The sequence below is a fragment of the Rattus norvegicus genome, chromosome 1, assembly GCF_021556685.1.
Source record: "Rattus norvegicus strain SHRSP/BbbUtx chromosome 1, alternate assembly SHRSP_T2T, whole genome shotgun sequence".
Lineage (NCBI taxonomy): Eukaryota > Metazoa > Chordata > Mammalia > Rodentia > Muridae > Rattus > Rattus norvegicus.
Window position 1 is genome coordinate 164,286,130 of NC_141534.1, and position 21,826 is coordinate 164,307,955.

At 47.3% G+C, this 21,826-nt stretch overlaps 2 protein-coding genes across 2 annotated transcripts; one reads left to right on the forward strand and one right to left on the reverse strand.

The window, feature by feature from the left end:
• The first annotated feature begins 3,215 nt into the window (after positions 1-3,215).
• On the forward strand, positions 3,216-9,443 carry Ndufc2 (NADH:ubiquinone oxidoreductase subunit C2). Its single transcript, NM_001009290.1, has 3 exons — positions 3,216-3,456; positions 8,520-8,663; positions 9,268-9,443. The coding sequence occupies exons 1-3, from the start codon at positions 3,288-3,290 to the stop codon at positions 9,315-9,317; spliced, it is 363 nt and encodes a 120-aa protein (NP_001009290.1). The 5' UTR covers positions 3,216-3,287; the 3' UTR covers positions 9,318-9,443.
• Positions 9,444-14,745: 5,302 nt separating this feature from the next.
• Positions 14,746-19,087, reverse strand: Thrsp (thyroid hormone responsive). The gene is given in 2 exon segments (NM_012703.2): positions 14,746-15,517; positions 18,611-19,087. A coding segment is annotated over 1 exon segment (453 nt). The 5' UTR covers positions 19,083-19,087; the 3' UTR covers positions 14,746-15,517; positions 18,611-18,629.
• Positions 19,088-21,826: the final 2,739 nt, after the last annotated feature.

Sequence of the window (21,826 nt, forward strand, 5' to 3'; positions counted from 1 at the left end):
TAGGATGAGACCCAGCACTCATTTGTTTGTGTGCTGACACAAGAGCTCCCTATGTTGTTCAAGGGGACCAGCCTCTTTTTGTTACTGTTCTCAGACAGGCTCTCACATTGCCCAGGCTGACCTTGAATTTGAGAATGCTCTCAAACTCTTAATCATCCTGCTTCTGCCTCTCAAGTGCTGAGAGTACAAACACATGCCATTACGTGGATTCCTTTTCAATTTTTTCCTTAAAAAGAAAACCAGGCAGGTGAGATGGTCCAATAGGTAAAGGCGCATGCCACCCTCACTTGACCTCCTTCACTTGATCTCCAGGACCCACAGGGTCGAGGGAAAGCCAGAACTCCCTACACTTGTCCTCTGTCCCCCACAGGAGTTCCATGGCACATGTACACGTGGACATACTGTAAAGACAAATTGTTTTAGGTCCCAGATGGAGGCCTAGAGGAGAGTGGGAGTGGCGTCCTGAGGCTGGGTGGGTGAGCTGCCACTACAGAGTCCTACACAACTGAGAGACTGAGTCGGCGTGTTCAGTGCAGAACTACGTGTGACAGTGTAAATGTGGTTGTCTAGCAGTTTAACTCTTCAGAATTCTTTCCGGAGAACATTTTTGGTGGACTTTTTAAATATAATTTTAAAACAAACACTGTGACAAAAAGCAAAACAACAACAACAAAAAAATCACGGTGCAAGCTGGATGTGTGATCACACACCTGTGGGGCCAGGATATGGGAGGTAGAGGCAGGAGGTCATGAGTTCTTAGCCAGCCTCAGCCACATAGTGTGTTTGAGCCAGTTTGGCTTCATTTTCACTGTGTGTCCATGTTCATCCCTTTGTGTATATGGCACAGAGGCCACAGGAAGCATACGGGCCTCTGGAGCTGGAGTTACAGGAGGTATTAACCAACCGAAGTGGGTGCTGGTCATCTGGGAGGTCAGAAAGCACTAACTAACCACCGAGCCAGCTCTCCAGACCTCAAGACTATTTTTTTTACATGCAGAAAGGGTTTTTTCCGTGTTATATTTCTATTGCTGTTGTTCGTTTCGCTTTGTGTTTGTTGAGTTGAGGATGGAGCACAGGACTCAGTGCACAAGAGGCACCCTGTCACCTACGCCACGCCCCTGTCCCTGACTTGCTTTTGTTTTATTTTATTGAAAATGGGGTCTCACTCTGTAGGCAAAGCTGACCTTGGTGTCAGGTATTCTGTGTTCTTACCCCTAAGTGTTGGAATTACAGGTGTCAGCCAACACATCCTGTGGTGTTGTACTAGTCTATAGGGCAGACTATAAGATGTATAATTACTGGGCCATAAGGTGTGAACTTTCAAATTTTTATTGGCAAAAAAAGAGTCCTCTGGGTGGGATGGAGGTAACCAGAGTGGTATAGGACTATAACCCCAGCACCGGGGTGGGGTGGGGTGCAGGACACCTGTTATTAGTTTGAAGCTATCCCGGACTAAACAGCAAATTTCAGGCCAGTTAGTGCTACACAGAAATATGGAACGATTCTGCCCCAAAAGGTAGAAGTTAGAGGTGAGCGGGGGAGCTGTGAGAAGGGTCTCACTCTTGGGGGGAGGGGCAGTAGTAGGAAACTCTGGCCCTGGGTTGGGTTTTTTTTTTTAATTTTAATTATTTTATGTACATTGGTGTTTTAGCTCTGTGAGAGTGTCAGATCCCCTGGAACTACAGTTACAGACAGTTGTGAGCTATCACGTGGGTGCTGGAAATTGAACCTGGAACCTCTGGTAGAATAGCCAGTGCTCTTAACCACTGAGCTATCTCCCCAGCTTGGCCCTGGTTCTTTTAAGCTCCCTTCCTCCCTACCAAGACAGGATAATTAACTAGCAGGTAGTGTGGGACCAAATGAAAAACCCTGAGCAAATCTCAAGAAGGAATAAATAACTTCCAGTTCAAACCAGTATTGAACAAAGATTCAGGGAAAAGAAAACCATTTAAACTTGCTAATTATATGGCTGTAGTAAAAGTTAGGTAGACTCCCAGACCACAGAGTCTCCCTTTCTTACTCTCAACCACGGTCTGCCCATGCTGATGTAACTGTATTGCTCTAATGTACTCTGTTCCTTTCATCTATTTCAGGCAGGGACTCCTGTACCCAAGAATGACACACTGCTTGCCAACTGCTAGGGTTACAGTCACATACATTTTAATAGAGTCACATTTTAATAGAGGTTTGCTCACCTGCTCCAATGTTTTTGTCTGTGTATCTCACTGGATTTTTCTCAAAGAGTTTACAAATACGGAGGACTCTCTCCACACTCGACTCTGAGCTGGTATTTAGCACTCGTGTCTTTGATGCATATACATTTTCAGTATCAGGAAGGGCTTTCAAAAGGGAGCTGCCCAAATATGGAAACATCCTTTATTTTAGGTAGGGTGAGCAGAGAGAGACTGGGCAGTTGCTTAAACGGAACGTTATGAACTCCTTCTTTCTTTCTTTTTTTTTTTTTTTTTTTTTTGGTTCTTTTTTCTCTCGGAGCTGGGGACCGAACCCAGGGCCTTGTGCTTCCTAGGTAAGCGCTCTACCACTGAGCTAAATCCCCAGCCCCGAACTCCTTCTTTCATTCCTTAATCCTTTAGGAAACACTTCCAACAGCAATGTACATAGACCTGAAGGCCAAAGGGAACTATTTTAGCAAACTATCACCAGAACTGAATCTCAAGATTAGGTTAAAGGATCTGCTCCTGGCCTTCTCTGAATATTCTGCTACTGACCTTCCCTTAATTTTAGGCATTGGGGGTGGGGCGTGAAGGGAGTAACTGCAAATGAACTGTCGGAACCCCAGAAAGCTAGCTTTTATGCGTTTTCAACAAATGAACTACCTATCACGACCACCTGTAGGTGTTGGGTTTTTGGATGCTAAAATAATCTTTTCTGAACAGTCATGAGGCTGGGGCAAGTGAGTGAGAAAATTTCGTATGCGACAACTGAACTAAATAAACAAATAAATAAATAGCAACGTTTCCTAGTCTTTGCCCACTGTGGGTTATTTATTTTACCCCTGGACTGGCTTAGTACCTGGCCCCCAGCACCCTCATTACAACATCAGCCCAATCCAGCAGGCGTTGTCGGCCACTTAATATCCCGGAACCTTGCATGCAGAGGTTCCTAAGGCTGCGCGCGCAGGGAAGCTTTTGGGTGCTGCACCGCCCTACGCTTTGCCCTTCAGCCCGGAGCTCGGAAGAGGAGGGTAGCTAGGTCGCGGGGTTTGTAGTCGTGGTTTTTCTTATAGTTGGAGTCGAGGTCAGACCTCACGTGGAACCCGCATCAATATGATGAACGGCCGGCCGGGCCATGAGCCCTTAAGATTCTTGCCGGATGAGGCCCGGAGACTGCCCCCGCCCAAGCTGAACGACCCGCGGCTTGTCTACATCGGCTTCCTGGGCTACTGCACGGGCCTGATGGACAACATGATGCGAATGAGACCTGTGATGAAAGCAGGTGAGGGCTGCCAGGCCGTCCTACCCGGAGGAGGAGCTACAGGGTTGTCTACTAAGGTCAGCCTCCCGGATCCGTGCTTTTCCCGGGCCTAGCTGGGAGCGCCTGGCTTTCCCAGGTCGTGCACCCCGTCTAGAGTTTTCAGCGCGAGCCACATTAAAGAAACCCAAGTGCGCCGCAACTGGGAATTCTAAACCTCCCAGTTAGTCCGTAAAGGACTCAAGAGGGGCTCCTCACAGTTCGCGCAGTACTTCCTGCTAAACGGTTGTGCGCTCCATTTCTCGCCCAGCTGTCACCCTTAAGAGCATGATAGCAGTAGGATTTAAAAAAAAAAAAAAAAAGACGTGAGGAAGTACTGTCACTAACGAGGGCACAGAACCTAAGCAGGGTTAAAGCAGCTTGCCCACGGTCATGTGACTAGTTAGGGGCAGAGTTTGTGTTGGTGTGTGTTCAGAGCTTCTTAGGCTTGGAGTCCATAGAAATAGTATACTGATAAAATACTGGTTTGATTCATAAGGTCTGGGGAGGGGACTAATGTGTACAAACTCCAGACGCTACTACTGCTCTTGTTCTGGAAGAATCAATAAACTAGCAAGCTGTGTATTCTAGTTTGTCATTGGCTTCCCATCAAGATTGATTATAGCTGACAATGTAGCTGTGCTAAGAAAGATACAGATAGAAACAAACTAACTGACTTTGTTATATTTCTTCACGGTGCATGGGTATGTGTAGGGCAGATGACAACCTGAGGGAATTAGTTCTCCAACACCACGTGAGCCCTGGGGATTGAAGTCAGACTTGATGGCAAATGCCTTTACTATCTCACTAGATGTGAACTTAACTTTGAATATCAGGCAAAAGTTAAAAGAGCTTTGTAGGTCTGGTGGGGAGGGGGTTGCAAGGCCTTCTGAAAGTGGGTGCATTTGATGACTTAGTTGCAGGATCAGGGTGATAAGGCTGCAGAGGTTATAAGATGATGGAGTTTATTCTGTGGGTGGGGAAGATGTTAAAACTTTTGGAGCTGATGAAGTTCAGTGGTGAGGGTCAGGTTTGTCAGCAATCTAAACCATCAGTTGGAGCTAAGGACCACAGTTACAAGAAAACTAATGAAATGGTTTCAGCCACTAGGTATCATCCCAGCTAACCATCTGCGTTAGACCCAAAATTCAGCATCCATGAATCCTCCAACCACTCATAGTCAAACACCATGGGAAGCCAATATGTCTTGGCTGGAGTGCATGGGCTCACTACCTCCCCCACCCCCGTGTGTGTGTGTTTGTGTGCATGTGTGTGTCTGTGTCTGATCATGCCTAAGCTTGCTCTTGGGAGCTACATGGTTTTATTTTCTGCCTGTGTCTCTTTGGCAAGTCATGTGGTCAACCTAGTAGTTTCCTCGTCTTATCAATCGAGAATAATAGATCTTTGCATGTTTGTTATGGCAGTACAGTGAGTTCTATACATAACACACAAAAGGTGCTGAGAAGGAACTGACTGAGCTTTTCTCTGTGACAGACATTGGGGTATACATACTGAGTCTAGGAAGAACTGACCTTGAAAAGCATGTCAGCCAGAAATACAAATAAAGATGTGTTACTGATCTTGGAGTAGCAGGCGCATGCTTTGATAGAAATGTCATGATAGAATACCTTGGGAGAATGAAAAACATGCAAATGTGAGGAGGACTGTCCCACAGGAAGTACAAACTGGCTGCAATGTGGACTGCGTGTCATTTAGTGATACCTTATTGCTTCCAGTTCAGCTTTTCTTGAAGAAGCTGGAGAAGGGCATATGCTTTGTGCCAGGCGTGGTGGTGCACATCTTTAATCCCAGCACTAGGGAGGCAGAGATGGGCAGATCTCTTTTCGTTTGTTTTGCCTGGTCCACAGTGCGAGTTCCAGGCCAGACAGTGAGTGAGACCCTTTCTCCAAAAAGAAAATGAGGAACATATGCTTTGGGTGTGATGCTGTGTCTGCTTGTGCTGGAGACTGTTGCCTCTACAGCGTTTACTGAGCGCATACTGCGTCGGTCTAACTCCGTCTTCTTAAACCTTCTCTGCTCACAGCATATTTCTGCCAGTGCATTTTTAAGTAAGCCCCAGTGTATAGGAGTTTTTTGTTGTTTTGTTTGTTTGTAATTTGGTTGTTTTTTAGACAAAAATCTCAATATGTAGACTAGGCTGTTATAGAACTCAGGAATCCACCTGCCTCTGCCTCCCAAGTGTTGGGATTAAAGTTGCTCACCCGGTTATCTTTTAAAAAGGTATATAAAATCAAACATTTACTGATAATACATCATAAATAATTTTATTTTAAAAGTTCTGGTTTCAGTCAGTCAACAGTTTTCTGCATTAGTTAGATTCTACCAAAGAGAGAAAAGGTTGATTTTAAGGGAATTGGAAGAAAATGTAGCAGCTGGGCTTAGTGGTTCACACCTTTAATCCTTGCACTCTGGAGGCAGAGATAGGCATTTCTATGAGTTTGAGGCAAGCCTGGGCTGCATAGTGAGCTCCAGGATAACTAGGACTACGTGACGGTACCTTGTCTAGGGAAAAAAAAATGAGAAAGAGGAGAAGGGGAAGGAGGAGGAGGGTGGTAGTCACCCTGCCAGGCTCTGCTCACATCTGAACAAGTCAGGAAACATAGATGGGACAGGACTTGGTCAGGTTATAAGACCTCTGACCCTCAAAACCAGTGACACAGGTAGAACCAACCTCCGAAAGCCCCACAGCCTCCCAAAATAGTGCCACCAGTGGGGACCAAATTCTTGAGTGGAAGACATTTCCCATTTAAACCATGATGTACAGTAATGAATGTGACCCATGCATGGTGCTTCTTGGAGACGTGAGGGAGTGGGAAAGGAAATGAACGGTGGCTGTTTGGACTGTAACCTTGGAGGATGCGTAGCATTCTACAGATAGTGATGGAGTATTTCAGCAGTGAAGTAAACTTATACCAGTCTTTTTTTTTTTTTTTTGAGTTTGTAGAAAATAGAATTTTTTATTCCAGTCCCTGTCATCTGTGTTTTAAAACCCTTGCTAATAACCACTTCAAGTTAGTTGGTTATAAAGTCTAAAAATTAAATGTTTGTTGATTTTTTTTTTTTTAGCGTGGCATTGGTAATATACCGTATGTAAGCAGCATAATGGCTTCCATGTTTAGATTCATCAACTGAAGGAAAGAAAGGGAACGTGGTTGTAGAGGAAAGCGACAGAGGGAAAGGGAGTTGAGGAAATGGGAACCTGGAGAAAGGCCAAGCCATGCTCTTAGAGTGTGGGTGCTGGCCTCAGTATCTAAAACATGAGTAAGGTCTTCTGCTGAGAAGTATGGGCCACTGTACAGTCTGGGTCTTGTGTAGCTCCGTGGCACATTGGAGGGCGTGCAACACTGGCTTACTAGGGCTCCGAGAACCAGTTTGGGGAATCACTGGCTGTTTGAAGAAAAAGACCCTGGACGCTCTGCAGTCCCAGACGGAAGAGTCTCTTGTAGGGATGGGGAGATGGCTCAGTGGTTTGACTTCCAGTATTCACATTGTGGCTCAGAATGCCTGGAACTTGACTTCCAAAGGTCCAACAGGAGGTCGGACCCGCACAGGCTTTTGCATACATGTGGTGTGCACAAGTATATACTTAAACACACACACACACACACACACACACACACACACACACTTAAATATTTTAAAAAGAATATCTTATTTTTATTGCTTTTTCGGCCTCCCCATCTTGGTCTGTGTATTAGAGAGTGAGGAAGATAGAGTGGGTAGGCGTGTGTCGGTGTGTCGGTGTGTTGTCGGTTATTTGTTGATTTCTGAGACAGGGTTTCTCTGTATAGCTTTGGCTATCCTGTAACTTGCTCTGTAGACCAGGCTGGCCTTGAACTCACAGAGACCCACCTGCCTCTGATTCCCAAGTTCTGGCATATGCCACCACTGCCCATCACTTATTTTCTCTTTTTGGAGATAGTAAATGTATTTGTCCAAAGGCATTCATTAATTCAATAAATATACATTAGGTGTTATATGCTGATTGGTATAGCCAGATGAATTAGATGTTGCTTGCCCTGATGGTAGAGACAGGAACAGATTATGTACAATTTATAAAAGAAATGAGTTCCCCTTGAACTCCACAAACTGGGAAAGTACTGTAGAGGCACTGCTTTAGCCTGATGGCGCAGTTGCTGGCCCTCAGTAACCGGCGTGTTAGTGCTTTTTTTAAGCTATTTTACTGGGTTTTTATATGTCTACCTTCTTCCAACTCTTATTCTACCCTAATCCCTTCCAATTCCCCAATACTCCATAGGAGAGAAAACAAAGGTTAGAGGAGAAAGAGGGTATGACCCTCTATAGGCTACTTCCTGCTGATTAGGGACATCGGTTCCTTGGGGCGAGTCCAGTTTTCATTGTCAGGATATCCAGCAGTCCAGCAAACCAGCAATCCATCAGTAGCAAATGCAGCACGGGAGGGAGCAGCAGCTGCGCCAGACCCTCTCCAGAGTCCCCAGAATCAAAACTATCAGTAGCTGTCAAAAGTCACCCCCTCCTCCCAGCAGAGCTAATGGCTGTGCACAATCTCAAGTGGTCCCATATCCCACATCTGGGATTAAAACCAAAGCATATTCTAGTTTTCAAGGAACCATGGTATTTCACAGAGAAAGCTTGGGTGAGGGATACAGGGTGACGAGTTGAAAACTGGATCAGAGCAGGTGGCTCTGGCCTAAAAGGGTTCAGCTCCCTGGAAGGGGAGAATAATCTGTGACTCAGGGTCTGAGTGAGTGAGGAAAGGCTCTGTGGTGAGCAGCACTGCTGTCCTGAGATGGAGAAGGGTGTGGAGAGGGAAGAACTCAAGTGCAAGTTCCAGCCTAGGCTCTGTGAGGCCCTGGCGGGAGGGAGGGGAGGTGAGACCCTGGGGGAAGGAGAGGGACCTTGGTGGGGAGAGGGGGTTCTTTTTTTTTTTTTTTTTTTTTGTAAAGAACACTGGCAAGAATAACAATGCGTCTGGGATGTAACATAAAAATGTCCTTCTCTGTGCACTTTGACTGATTATTTTGCCTTGGGTTTTACAATTACAGGTTTGCATCGCCAGCTTCTGTATGTTACTTCCTTTTTCTTTGCTGGATATTTTTATTTAAAACGTCAAAACTATCTGTATGCTGTGAGGGACCATGACATGTTCGGGTATATAAAATTACATCCAGAAGATTTTCCTGAGAAAGGTATCTCATGTTAATTGAAAAACGAAGAACCCCTTTGTTCCCTTTGTCCCATTCTCCCTGGTTAATGTTGTGGCTCAGGCACTGGCAGGCTGTATGGGCTGGAACATCTTCTGTAGACACGACTCTCCTGAATCCATGTCTTTTATAAGAACATATCCATTCAGAATGGTCCCATCCTCACCATCCAGTCACGTTCCAAGGCCCCACTTGTTAATACCATAGCACTGGGGACCAGCATTCAGCAGGTTCCCCTCAGTCAGATGAGTTGTGTTGCTCTTTGGTTCTTTAATAGAGCCTCATTCATTTACGTACATCATCATCGTCATTGTTACTGTGCATGTGGATGTTTACCATGCATAAGCTGGAGGAGACCAGGAGAATGTTGTGTCCCCTAGAACTGGAGTCACAGACACTCAGAAGTCAAACTGGGAGAGCAGCCTGTGCTCCTAACTCCTGACCCTAATCTATTTGTTTTCTGAATGCTGAGGAATAAGCCTAGGGCCTCAGACACTCAGCAATATTCTGCTCCTGCCACACCCTTAGCCCAAGAAATAGAATTTTTAAAGTATAAGTTTAAAATGAATATTTTCTGATTCTTTCACAGAGAAGAAAACTTATGCTGAAATTCTTGAGCCATTCCATCCAGTGCGTTGAAGTCTTCAAAAGGCTTGATCTTCCTCACCACAACCTGAATATTTTCTGAATTTTATGGGATGTCTTTCTGTGACAGTGAAGTTTAGGTTAATATGTTAACACCTGTAATTAAAATAGTTATTATGAGTCCTCTTTTCCTTTCCTGTTTCTGTTTAATTGTGTGTGTGTGTGTACGTGTGTGTGTGTGTGTGTGTGTGTGTGTGTGTATGTGTGTACGTGTGTGTGCATGCAGGTGTGTGCATGTATGCAGCTTTGTGAAGATTTGTACACTTGAGTATCCAAGAAAGCCAGAAAAGAGTATCAGATGCCTGAAACTGGGGTTTATAGGTGGGTATGAGCTGCCCAATGTGTGTACTTGGACCTGAATTCCTGTCTTGTAAGAGCAGGATACTGTGGGTCAGTGGACCTTGCCTCCAGACAGAAGAACTGGTAAGGTTGTAGCAAGTTCAGGACCCTGGTAATACTCATAAATGACAATGGCAGGAGTTCAAACTAACTCCCACCTAGGTGCCTGTCCTGGAGCACTTGACCACAACACCCCACTAAGAGGACCATGACAGCAGGTCCTGCAGAATAGAGCCTAGAGTTCTCCATGCTAATGAGGTATCTAGATAGGCCCCGAGAGTTTAGCCAGTGGGCTTCCCTTCCTGGGCATCCATCCCTTCCTGCAAAGGTATGAATCTCCAGTCCACCCTGAGTAAGCTGCGTGCATCTTCACCCAGCATGAGGAAAGCAGTTTGGACAAGCAAGGGCAGTCTCCTTAGTCAAGGACCGGGTGGGGGCCTCCCAGACTCCTCGCGGTCCCCAGACATCTGTGCACACAGGAGTTTGAGAACCACAGCGTCCATCCCAGTCCCCACAGTTTATCACCAAGAGAATTGTGGACTGGGACCTGTCTTAGACTGTTTCTCTTCCCCTGAGCAGTGTCTTGGTGACAGCAGCCCAGCGGCGAGGCCGAAGTTCAGACCCACAGTATGTGCTCTTTCTCAACTTTATTTTATGTACATAAGTGCTCCATCTTCATGTATGCCTGCACGCCAGAAGAGGACATCGGATCACATGACAGTGCTCTCATGTATGCCTGCACGCCAGAAGAGGACATCGGGTCACATGACAGTGCTCCATCTTCATGTATGCCTGCACGCCAGAAGAGGACATCGGATCACATGACAGTGGTTGTACCTCTGGTCCTCTGGAAGAGCAGCAAGTGCTTCTAACCACTGAGCCATCTCTCAAACAAGGCTCCTTTAATTTTTATTTTTTTATGTATTTAGCTAGGTGTGGTAGCACACACCTTTACTACTAGCACTGGGAAGGCACAGGCAGGTAAATCTCAATGAGTTTTCCACCAGCCTGGTCTACATAGAAAGTTCCAGGTCAGCCAAGGCTACATAGTGAGGCCCAACTTCAAAAAGACAGAAAACAAAATTGATTAATTGGCTGATTGATTAATTAGTTCATTGGAGCTAGGTCTCCTGTAACCTAGGTGGTCTTGAACTCCTGATCCTCAGGCCTCCATCTCCTGAGTTTGGAAGTTTCAGGTGTATACTACCGTACCTATCTTGAGGCAGATGTAGCTCAGGCTGGCCTCAAACCAGCAATTCTATGTCAGCCTCCCAAGTGCTAGGATTATAGGTGTGTGCCAGCACTAACCTGACTTGTGAATCCTTGGGGGTTTTGTTTTTTAATTTTTATTTTATTTTTTTTAAAGATTTATTTATTTATTACATATAAGTACACTGTAGCTGTCTTCAGACACACCAGAAGAGGACATCAGATCCCATTACAGATGGTTGTGAGTCACCATGTGGTTGCTGGGATTTGAACTCAGGACCTCTGGAAGAACAGTCAGTGCTCTTAACCACTGAGCCATCTCTCCAGCCCTTAATTTTAATTTTTTTTCTCATACAGTACTTCCTGACCACAGCTTTCTTACTCCTCCCAGTTACCCCCAAACTCCTTTCTCCCCTAGATCCACCCCGCCTCTGTCTACTCCCAGAGAAGAGCAGTCCTAGGGACAGCGACTGGAGAAGTCACTAGAAGATACGATAAGACAGGCACGAGCCCTCACATCAAGGCTGGACAAGGCAACCCGGGAGCAGGAAAGGGGTCAGAGACACCCTCACTGCCCCTGCTAGGAGTCACCCAAAAACAATAAGTGACAACCACAATATATAAGCTTAGGACCTGGCAAGACCCATACATACTCTGATTGCTGATTCAGCCTCTGTGAGCCCCGACACTCGCCCTGTGTTGTTGCTTCTGTCAGCCATATTCTCCTGGTGTCCTTGACCCCTCTGGCTCACACAATTCCTCTTCCCCCCTTTGAATTCTTGTTTTTGTTGTTGTTTTCTTTGTTTGTTTTTTTAAGAAAACTTGTTCATTACAAAAAAAATCAATTTAGCCAGGTATAGTAGTATACACTTTTAATCTCTGTGTGTGTGTGTGTGTGTGTGTGTGTGTGTGTGTGTGTGTGTGTGTGTGTGTGTGTGTGTGTGTGTGTGGGCGCCATGCCATGTGGCCCTCAGAGGACAGGTTGTGGGAGTTAGTTTTCTCCTTCCACTGACTCAGGTCCTCCAGCTTGTTGCCTTTACCCACAGAACCATCTCCTTGGCCCCTTATTCACCCATTTGAAAGATGTAAAGTATTTTACATTTATTCTGTGTATTCTGGTGCATGTGAAGGTCAGGGATCCGTGCTCCTATTACGTGGGTCCTAGAGATCAACCCAGGTTTCCAGGCTTGGCAGCAAATTCCTCAACCCCGCCATCTTATAAGCCCACTTGGAAGATTTTTCTTTAAAGACTCTTTTTATGTTTTCACTTTACGTATTTGGCTGTTTTGTCTGCATGTGTCTGTGCACCGAGCAACTTCATCAGCCAGGAAAGGGTGCTGGATCCCTCGCACCCAGAGTCACCCACAGTTGTGAGCTGCCATGTGGGTGCTGGGAACTGAACCCAGGTTCTTGGGACCAGCAGCCTGTGCTCTTCAGAGCTAAGCCATCTCTCGAGTCCCCTCCCTCCACTTGAAATAATTTAGAGGCTATGGATGTAGTTTGGTAGAATAGTTTTCTAGCAGCCACAAGGCCTTGGTTCCATGCTTAGCAAAAATAAAATAGAAGAACTAGTCTGTGGGCAGCTCTGCCTTACTGCTGATCGTTATGGGGAGGATTGTTTTCACGAGGCAGTCTCTACTCCTGGATGGTTTTGAACTCAGTGAGTAGTCAAAGATGACCTTAAATTTCTGCCCCTCCTGCCTCTACCTTCCCAGGGCTGGGTGTGCAGTGGTGGTGATTTGCATATGTTTGGCCCTGGGAATGGCACATTTAGTAGGTGTGGCCTTGTAGGAAGTATCATCGAGAGACAGGGCAATGAGATCTTCCTCCCAGCGGCTTGGATGGCTGTCTTCTCCTGTTTGCCTCCTGTTGCCTCGGTAGAGCTAGAACTCTCAGCTCCTCCAGTGCCGTGCCTGCCTGGACACTGTCATGCTTTCTGCCATGAGGATAATGGCTGACCCTCAGAAGCATTAGCGAGCCACAATTAAACACTACCCTTTATGAGAGTTGCCTTGGTATGGTGTCTCCTTACAGCAATGGAAACACTAACTAAGATAGCCATACAGGGCCCATTTTATACAGTTCTGGAGCTCAGTGTTGATAAGTTTTGTTAGAAGGCAACTGTGTTTATTCGCTGATGTTGTTTGTGGCTGCTTTAATGTTACAACCACAGACTTAACAGTTGTGACAGTTTTGCCTTAGGAAGACTGAGGTAGTATCTGACCCTTCACCAACACTTCCCTGCTTCTACTCTAGGCAAGGAAGCCACAAAACAAGCCAGGTTATGAAGGGCTGTGCCATGCAAAGAAATTTTCAACTTGGTCCCAATGAGTCCTGGGAGTTACTAGAGGAGTGTCTTATTTGGTTTGAGTTTTTATGAGACCCCATTCCCATGTAGCCCTGCTGACCTTGTCTTTGGTCTCCTGCCTCAGTTTGTGCAAGCACTGGGATTAGGATGTACTCTTAGCTTACCAGAGGTTTTTATTTCATTTTACATGTAGGGCGTGTGCACACTCCATGACATATAAGTGGAGGACAACTTGTGGAGGTCGGTTCTCTCCTTAGGTGAGTTCTAGGGATCAACCTTAGCCATCAGGCCCGGTGGCAAGCACCCTCACTACCAGCCTGCCCAGCCCCTTAAATGTTTTTAATGAGAACACATTTGTATTTCTGAGCTCTTTCTGTAACAGTACAGAGTGGGGTTTGGGAAGATTCAGCAGAGTGGATGGTTTGGCTTGTACCTGGGTGGGTTGTGCTGGAATAAATGTCTCAGCCGCTGCCATAGTCTGTGAAACATCACCCCCAGAAGACCACACCTAGCAGGCAGGGGGTGTTTGGTGAAACAGTCCTCATCATTATAAGCTAGGAGATCACAGAGATCCACCTGTCTACCTGCAGGGAGACAGTTCTTTACAGGTCATCAAATCCGAATGCTATCCAAACCCATTTTTCTTTACAGGCTCAGATGCAATCAGATTAGGTTTTCGAGGTGAATAAAAGTGGTAGGTACTTAATTTCAAATCGGATGACAGCATGAATATAGCAAACTGTTTCTAGGAGGAAATTAGATGAATATGGTATACGGAGTCCATGCGTGTACTTGCAGAAATTATATCAGAGAAAGTTCTTTGTGGGGGTGGCTAGAAGACACCTAGAGGTCCTGGGTACCACTGAGCTGAGCAAGTAAGTGGTGGAGAGATGGAAGGGAAGGAGACACATGATGTGTGCACAATGAAGACAGACAGACCTGGAGACTCAGGGGTGGTGAGCAGCCTGTGATGCCCCTTGAGGCCGTGGTGACGTTCTAGCCCACGCTATCCCTGAGGGTCACATCTGGGTCTTTGGCCCACAGCTGCAGGGGCATGTTATCACTAAGGCCATTAGGATGTCCCGTGTCTGGGTTGCCACCTGGGACCACACTGATATCTGAGGGCTGTGCAGAGCCAGCAGTGTGAGAGAGCCGGCCCCCATGGCAGGAGAGCCGTCTCCGCCCCTCGCCAGCTGCAGTACTGTGGAGCATGGACAGCACAGTGGAGCTGGGCCTGGTGGCACAGGTGTGGGAGAACTGGCCCTGATGGGGACATCGTGGGAGAACTGTCAAGCTGATCAACTCAGCTACTACCCAGACCCACCACAGGGTCTCCTCCTCTTTGAACTGCTGGAGTGGGTGAAGGGGCTGGTCCTGAAGAGCTAAAGCTCCAAGATCTCCACACACAGGGCATGCACAGGATATCTGAGAGGAGTCTCAGGGAAGACCCAGTATCGATAGTGTAGCAGAAGCCAGAGGCCTCAAACCAGACCAATGACTCACTGCTGTGAACATCTGCAGGAAAAGCTGTTTGGGAAAAGGGTAGACTGTGTGACACACCGTAGCTTCCACAGCGAAGTTTTGTTTATTTGTTTGTTTTCTTTTGTGGAGGAAGTTGCAAGGGTGGAGGGCAGATATGGAGGGACGAAGAAGATGGAGGCAGAAGATGAATGGGACTGGGGGTCATGATGTGAAATTCATGAAGAATCAATAAGAAGAAGAAAAAAAAAGATCAGCATGCCATGTATTTTTTAATTGCTACTATAATAGTTGCATAGTTCACTTGTGCTCAGCCTCATCAGATCCAACAGGATGAGAAGCTCATCCCACACACTCAACTACCTCAACCTTTTCCTGGGGTGAGGGGTCAAAAGCAAGAGCTACACAGAGCATGCTCTCTGAGGAAGGTAAGAGAAACACCAGCTGTTCAGACATCCGCACGTGACAGGTGCCTTTGATTCCGTGTCCGTTTAGTAACCTTGTGAGGTAAATACAGCGTCCCTGCTTTATACATGAAAGAGTAACTGTGACCCCAGGCACTAAAGGACATCCCAGGGATGGGATGTGAACTCTGGCCGCTTGCTATTACCTCTGCCTTCTACTGATCCTTGCTGCCTGTGAACCTCAAACTGCTAAGACATGGAAGAGAAGTTGGGAATCACAACAGACATCTTAAAGGTGAGCCTGCAGCCAAGTCCACAGATGCGCTCAGAGGGAGGTGGGGGACACCCAGGGACAGGAGCCGCCTTCGCATCCACCTGGGTCCAGGTCTTCCTTCCTGGTCTCGGGGCTGATGCACCGCTGGGTCCTCATCGTCTTCCCTCTCGTGTAAAGTGATCTGTAGAATATGGAAACATTTAAAAAGCCAAGTTTGACATCTGTAATGTCAAACAACCGCTGTCCCATGCCTACTGATATATAGGGTAAGATCGGGGGGGGGGGGGAACCGATATTGTTTGAAAACTGGTAACAGTGGTTCTCAACTTTCCGGAAGGTGCCACCCTTTAACAAAGCTCTTCATGTTGTGGTGACCCCAACCATAAAATTATTTGTTGCTACTTCATAGCTGTAGTTTTGCTACTGTTATGAATTGTAATGTAAATATCTGTGTTTTGTAGGGGTCTTAGGTGACCCTTGAGAAAGGGTCAATTGACCCCCAGGTTGAGAACCACTGCATCCAAGGTGTAAGAGCTGAGGCTTTTGTCCTTCCTTCTCTGCAACTTATTAACAGATGCTAAGCAGCTGAAGGGCAAGAGGCCTACGATGGCAGAGTAACAGCAGAGCTAAGGGAAGAGTCCAGGTTTCTGAACTACTATGCCATACTGCCCCCATGAATAAAAACAAGGTCAGAGCTGCTTGACCACTCTGGTCAAGAAGGGCTGGTCTGGCCTTTAAAGCTATGTGGTAATTAGAGAATGGTTTCTACCCCATCTGCTCCACCCACTTGCTGTGTCCACCATAGGCTGCAGGCTTTATTGCTCTAAGGAGCACGAAACCAACCAGTACAGAAGGGAAGAATGAAGTTCAAGTCAGTGGTCCCTCCACAGCCTCACAGCTCCTCAGTGTTTAGTGATCAACGCAGGCACTGAGGCTCAGCTCCCCTGAGACCCAAGCCTGTTGACCCAGCCTGGTTGAATTCTAAGAGATCATTTGGAAGGTAGCCCAGGAACCCTCAAGGGGAGAGGGAAATAGGGCTGAGGTTGACAGTTCAGGTTTGAGGTGGAGACGAGAAAACAGAGGAAAGTACTTGGTGCAAAAGATTGTCTAGTCTCTGTGAGGGAAGGGAGTGTGTTGATTCCCAGTCTTTCCAATATGGTAAAGAATGACTGTGGTGGAAAGAACCCTCAGCTCAAAGCTGGGGCCAGGCTTGCTTCTTGCTTGCTTGCTGCTTGCTGCTTGCTTAGGTTTGGTTTTGGGGGGGCTGGCCCAAAACTACCAATTCTCCTCTTTCTGCCTGGGAGAGCTGGGAGGACACCATGTACTTGCCTGGCTTTTGTCCCTTTACTATGTGACTTCAGATGAGTCACTCAATTAACTAATTTCCGTGCTAGTAGATGAAGGTACACCCTTTTACACTGGTGGGGTGGGAGGCAATGCACAGGCCGCAGTGCACATGTGGAGGACTGAGGGCAGCTTGCAGAGGTCAGTTCTCTCTCTCCCGTGTGAGTCCCAGGGATCAATATCAGGTCGACAGACTTGGTGGCAGGTGCCTTTACCAGCTGAGCCATCTCACGCACCCTGGAGGTACATTCTAGTCTCTCAGTCCTATGCAAGGTGGTCTATAACTGATGCCAGATTATATAAAATGGGGCTGGCAGGTGGCCCATTGTCAAGACCAGCAGATGCTGCCATCTGGTTTCCCCTAGGAGGGACCCATGGTCCTGGCCCTTCTCCCGCATGCTACTCTATACAGTGACCTGTTTGCTTGCTGTTATTCTTATTTCATAATCGCAGCCTTTGTGCACAGACACATGGACTCAGGAATTCCCAACAGGCACGATTTCACTCCCTCATGTGACTGGAATAATTCAAATATCAAAATAGTTGCTGTTTGTCCGGTTGCAACTGGGAGAGGGAGTAGCATCCCTGTGAGTTTCAGGAGCACTGGGAGCAGCCTTACCTGTGTTATAGCCCCTATGTGATAGCATGTGATAGCTGTGTTAACATACGCTGTGTTATGAGACAGCACAGGCAGCTACACAGAATTCACAGTGCACATCTGCACAGATATATCTCCCTTGGCAAAGATCTTCACTTGCAAAACAAAAGCAGCGAACCTCATCTTTGGCAGTCAGGCAGAGTGACACCTGCAACCTCAGAATGTGGGAGGCATGCAGGAGTCTCCCGAGTTTGAGACCGACCTGGACATTTAGTGAAACCTCTTCTCCAAAGCATAAATAATCAAAATCTAAAAACGTTCATCTATGTGGGTTCATACAAAACTTTTACAGCAATTGGGGCCATGCTGGCACTTAGTACACAAAGGAGCTGGATGGCAGCAGAGGCCTTAGGGTTTGGGCATGGCACATGCCCTGGAGTTAGAGAGAGTTGTGTCTCAATCTGGGGACAGTCCATAGCGATACTCAGATTTTTTAAAAGAAGTTAACTTTAAAACTGAGCATGGTGGTGCATGCCTTTAATCCTGGTACTCCAGGACCTGAGGCAGGAGAATCTCCAAGTCTCCAGGTCAGCCCTGGCTTTATAGAGAAACCCTGTCTCCAAAAAACGGAAAAAGGAGGATGAGGAGTATCTGTGGCCGACTCTGGGATGGTGGGATGGCTCAGCAGGTGGAGTTTACCTTCCCAGGCCTGGTGATCTGAGCTTCACCCCTGGAACCCAAGTTAAAGGTGGAAGGAGAGAACCGGCTCCACAGAGTGGTCCTCTGACTTTGCGCACACCAGAGCACGGGCCATGTACACACGCCCACTAACTTCAGAAAAGGGCCAGCCGGATGAAAATGCCTGCCGCCAAGTCTGATGATCAGAGTTCAACCCCTCAGACCCACATGTTGTCTGTCCTCTGACCTCCACATGCATGCCATGGCACATACATGTGCTCCCAAAACACACACACACACACACACACACACACACACACACACACACACACACACTAAAATTTTTAAAAAGTTGCCCTTGAGAATAGACTCATTGTAGTAAATGTACAGTCACATATTCACTAACATGCTCATCGTGCACACACACACTCAGGAGGGATGTGTTCAGAGGCAAATTTTCTGTTTCCTGTAGGAGTTCACAAGTCATTGCTTCTCAATACTGGGTATGGCTGGGAAGGCGGACCCAGTTCTGGGCCTTCCCAAGTGATAGTCCCCATACCCTGATGTGAGAGCTCACTTGGCCTCCTTCTACTAAGCTAAACCACCATTCATCTCCTCTCTCAGAATATAACCCACTAGCACGACCACCATTACCTTCCATAGAGTCGAAGACCTACAGGACCTGCCCCGTCATTTCCTGGTATTTCTGCGTCACCTCCTGTGCTTTCTGGGTCAGGTGGGTAAGGATGTGATGGAGGCTGGAGAAGTGCAGGTGGAACTGGGCTTCTAGGTCCAGCTCCTCCGAAAGCCTGTCTTCCTCAGCCTCCTCTGTTTCAGCAGCCTCATTCTCAGCCTCACTGCCTTCATTGCCTGCCACCTTGGCCTGCCATTCCTCCCGCGGCAGCAGCCCGTGGTCTACTTCTACACAGATGCTCTTGAGCATGGTGAAGTAGGTATAGAGATCGGGGGCTCCGTCCTGGACCGAGCCTCCGTACCCACTCAGCTCCACATCCCTCAGAAGGCTGGGGATCATCACCACTTGCTCCATGTTCCGCACCACAGCCGAGTACCGATCCATGACCTTCAGCAGGCAATTCTTGGGGTAGCGTTTCGTTAGCACTTGCATGGCTGCTTCCTTTCTCAGAGACCAGCAAACTGCCCCCGCACTATTTCTAGGCTTTTGAGCAGACAGCAGATTGACAGGACGCCAAAACCCAGTCACTGGATCAACACGGCCTTGTTTTGAGCCAATCCCAGCGTTTGGTCGCCAGTGTCCGTATCAGGCGATCCATCTACCCAGGGACAAACCTGCCAGGCTTCTGCTTGTCACTTCAGGTCTGCATGACTGCCTCAGTGGGCAGCCAACTCTTTCTTTAGCAGCTTGCTCAACCAGTTAGAAGGAAGCTGTGTCCCCTTGGCACCCAGTACACTTGACTGCAGGCAATCAATAGCTCTTTTAGGTTACCTGAAGTCAAGTTACCGTTTTGCTGCCTGCTTCCTTGCCTCCTAACTCACACAGCTCACTCCTTCGGCCTGGGTACCTAGCTGTGAAACGAACAGAGGAACAGTAACCTGAACTGGAACAGCTCTGTACAGGACAAAGCATCTCGAAGCCAGGGCCAGAAGTCCAGTCACAATGGACATTGTCATGTTCAAGTCCCAGCAGTTCTCTTTACAGGAGTACTTTTCCATCAAGCAGGGTCTGTGAACAGAATAGTTGGCAGGACACATTAGCCCAGGATAACCTGTAGCAGCCAGCAAAGACCTGGCATCGGATGGTTCCCTAGATTGATTTGGAAAAGAACATTCAAAATTGACTCTTCAAAATTGATATGTTAAATTAAAGAATCTCCTCACTGTGATGCCAACACCCTCAGGAGGCTGAAGCAGTGGGATTACCATCATTGGAGGCCAGTCTGGCCTTCATAATGAGTTCCAGACCAGCCTAGGTTACAAAGGAAAAATCTTGTCTCAGAGAAAACCAAAACTAAAACCAAAATCAATTAAGGGGTTGGAAGCTATAGCTCAGTGGTGGGATTCACAGCCATGTGGGGGGCTCTGTATTTGATCTTGTCACAATAAACAAACAAAAACAAACAAATAGAATGAAGTAAACGAGGTTTCTGGTTGATTGGTTTTTAAATATTTTATTTATATGTGTGAGTGTTTTGCCTTTGTATATGTCTGTGCTCCACCTGTTGTGTGCCTGGGGCCTGCAGAGATCCGGAAAGGGAAAGGGAATTTACAGATGTCAAGACACCATGTGAGGTGCGGATAACAGATCCCAGGTCCTCTGTGAGAGCAGAAAGTGCCTCTTTAAATAAATGTTCTGTTGATTCCCTTCTAGCCTATATCATGACTTTTACATCTTCTGGAGAGAAATTCTTCCAGTGTTCATGCTGAGCAGTATGTCCAGTCGAAGGCCATGCGGCAGGACACGGGTGCCACTCACAAACGGCAAGGTTTGGAAATCTCCAAAGGAGTCCTCTCCAGCCCTGGTTGTGTAACTCCCTTTGAGTCCACACTCGGGCCCCTCAGGGCATTACTCTGTGCCTTAGTGCCCAAGCACAGGGCCACCACGTGAGAACTGGCAAACAGAGTGTTCCCTTGCGGTCAGGGCTGGGAGAGCTGACTCCAGTGAGGCATGGAAAAGAGCCACACGGGCCCCTGGAGCCCTGCAACAGCTGCCTCTGACCCAGTGGCCAGGCCCTTCCTGGGCCTCTTCTGCTGCAGTTAGAAAACTCGAGGGCTACCTTTTGTTAAGGCCTCTGTACCTTAGATCCAAGGGCTGGGGCTCCCCAAGTACCTGGCCCTCCTGGCTTACAGGCTTCTTGTTGCTGCTGCTGCTGTTGCTGTTGTTGTTGGAGTTTTTGTTTGGTTTGGTTTTTTGAACCGAGTATAGCTCTGGCTGTCCTATAACTTGCTCTGGAGACCAGGCTGGTCTTGAACACAGAGATCTACTTGCCTCTGCCTCCTGAGTGGTGGGATTAAAGGTGAGCACACTGCCCAGTGTGCCGACCATATGGGAGCCATAGGTGTTTGAACTGAGAGGTGTTTGCACGGACAGGTCCCAGCCAGCAGACTCCTGACCAGGATGCCCTCCAGGTCTCCATGGCAGACAGAGAACCCTGATAGACTGGGACCAGCATTTATGTCACATCGGAAGGTGGATTCAGCTGGGGGGATATCTCGTTGGTACTGGTGTTGCTACATGCTGCATGTGGACCTGAGTTTGCTCCCCAGAGTCCACAGAAAAGCTTGGTGTGGTAGTCTCAGCTTGTGATCCTAGGAGACAGGAGGGTCCCTGGAGCTATCAGGTTGGCCAGCCTAGTTAATCAATGATCCCCAGGTCTCAGAGAGAGAGAGTCTCCATCTCAAACAGGGGGAGGGGATGGCTCCTGAGGAATGACATGAGAGGCTGACCTTTGACCTTTGTATGCACGCACGCACACACACGCACACACACACACACACACACACACACACATACACACACACGTATGCACACAGGCACCGACAGACAGATAGTAGTCCTAAGTTTGGAGTCAGGAAAACTCTACTATCAGAGAAAGAAGGAAGGCAGGAGAGGGAAACGGAGCTTTTTTAGAGGCACAGGTTTATTTTTTCTGCTCTTACAAATGCCATATCTGGGTCAAATGGCAAGAAAACCTCAGAGAGGAGGGAAGTGTCAGACGCTGCTCTAGTCCTCAAGCTTCAGTTAACGTCACCAGTCATGGGCTAAAGAGACAGCTCTTCAGCTAGGACAAGTACTACATGGTAATGATGGGGCCCTACACACACACACACACACACACACGCACGCACGCACGCACGCACGCACACACATATACATACTAACACACATATATA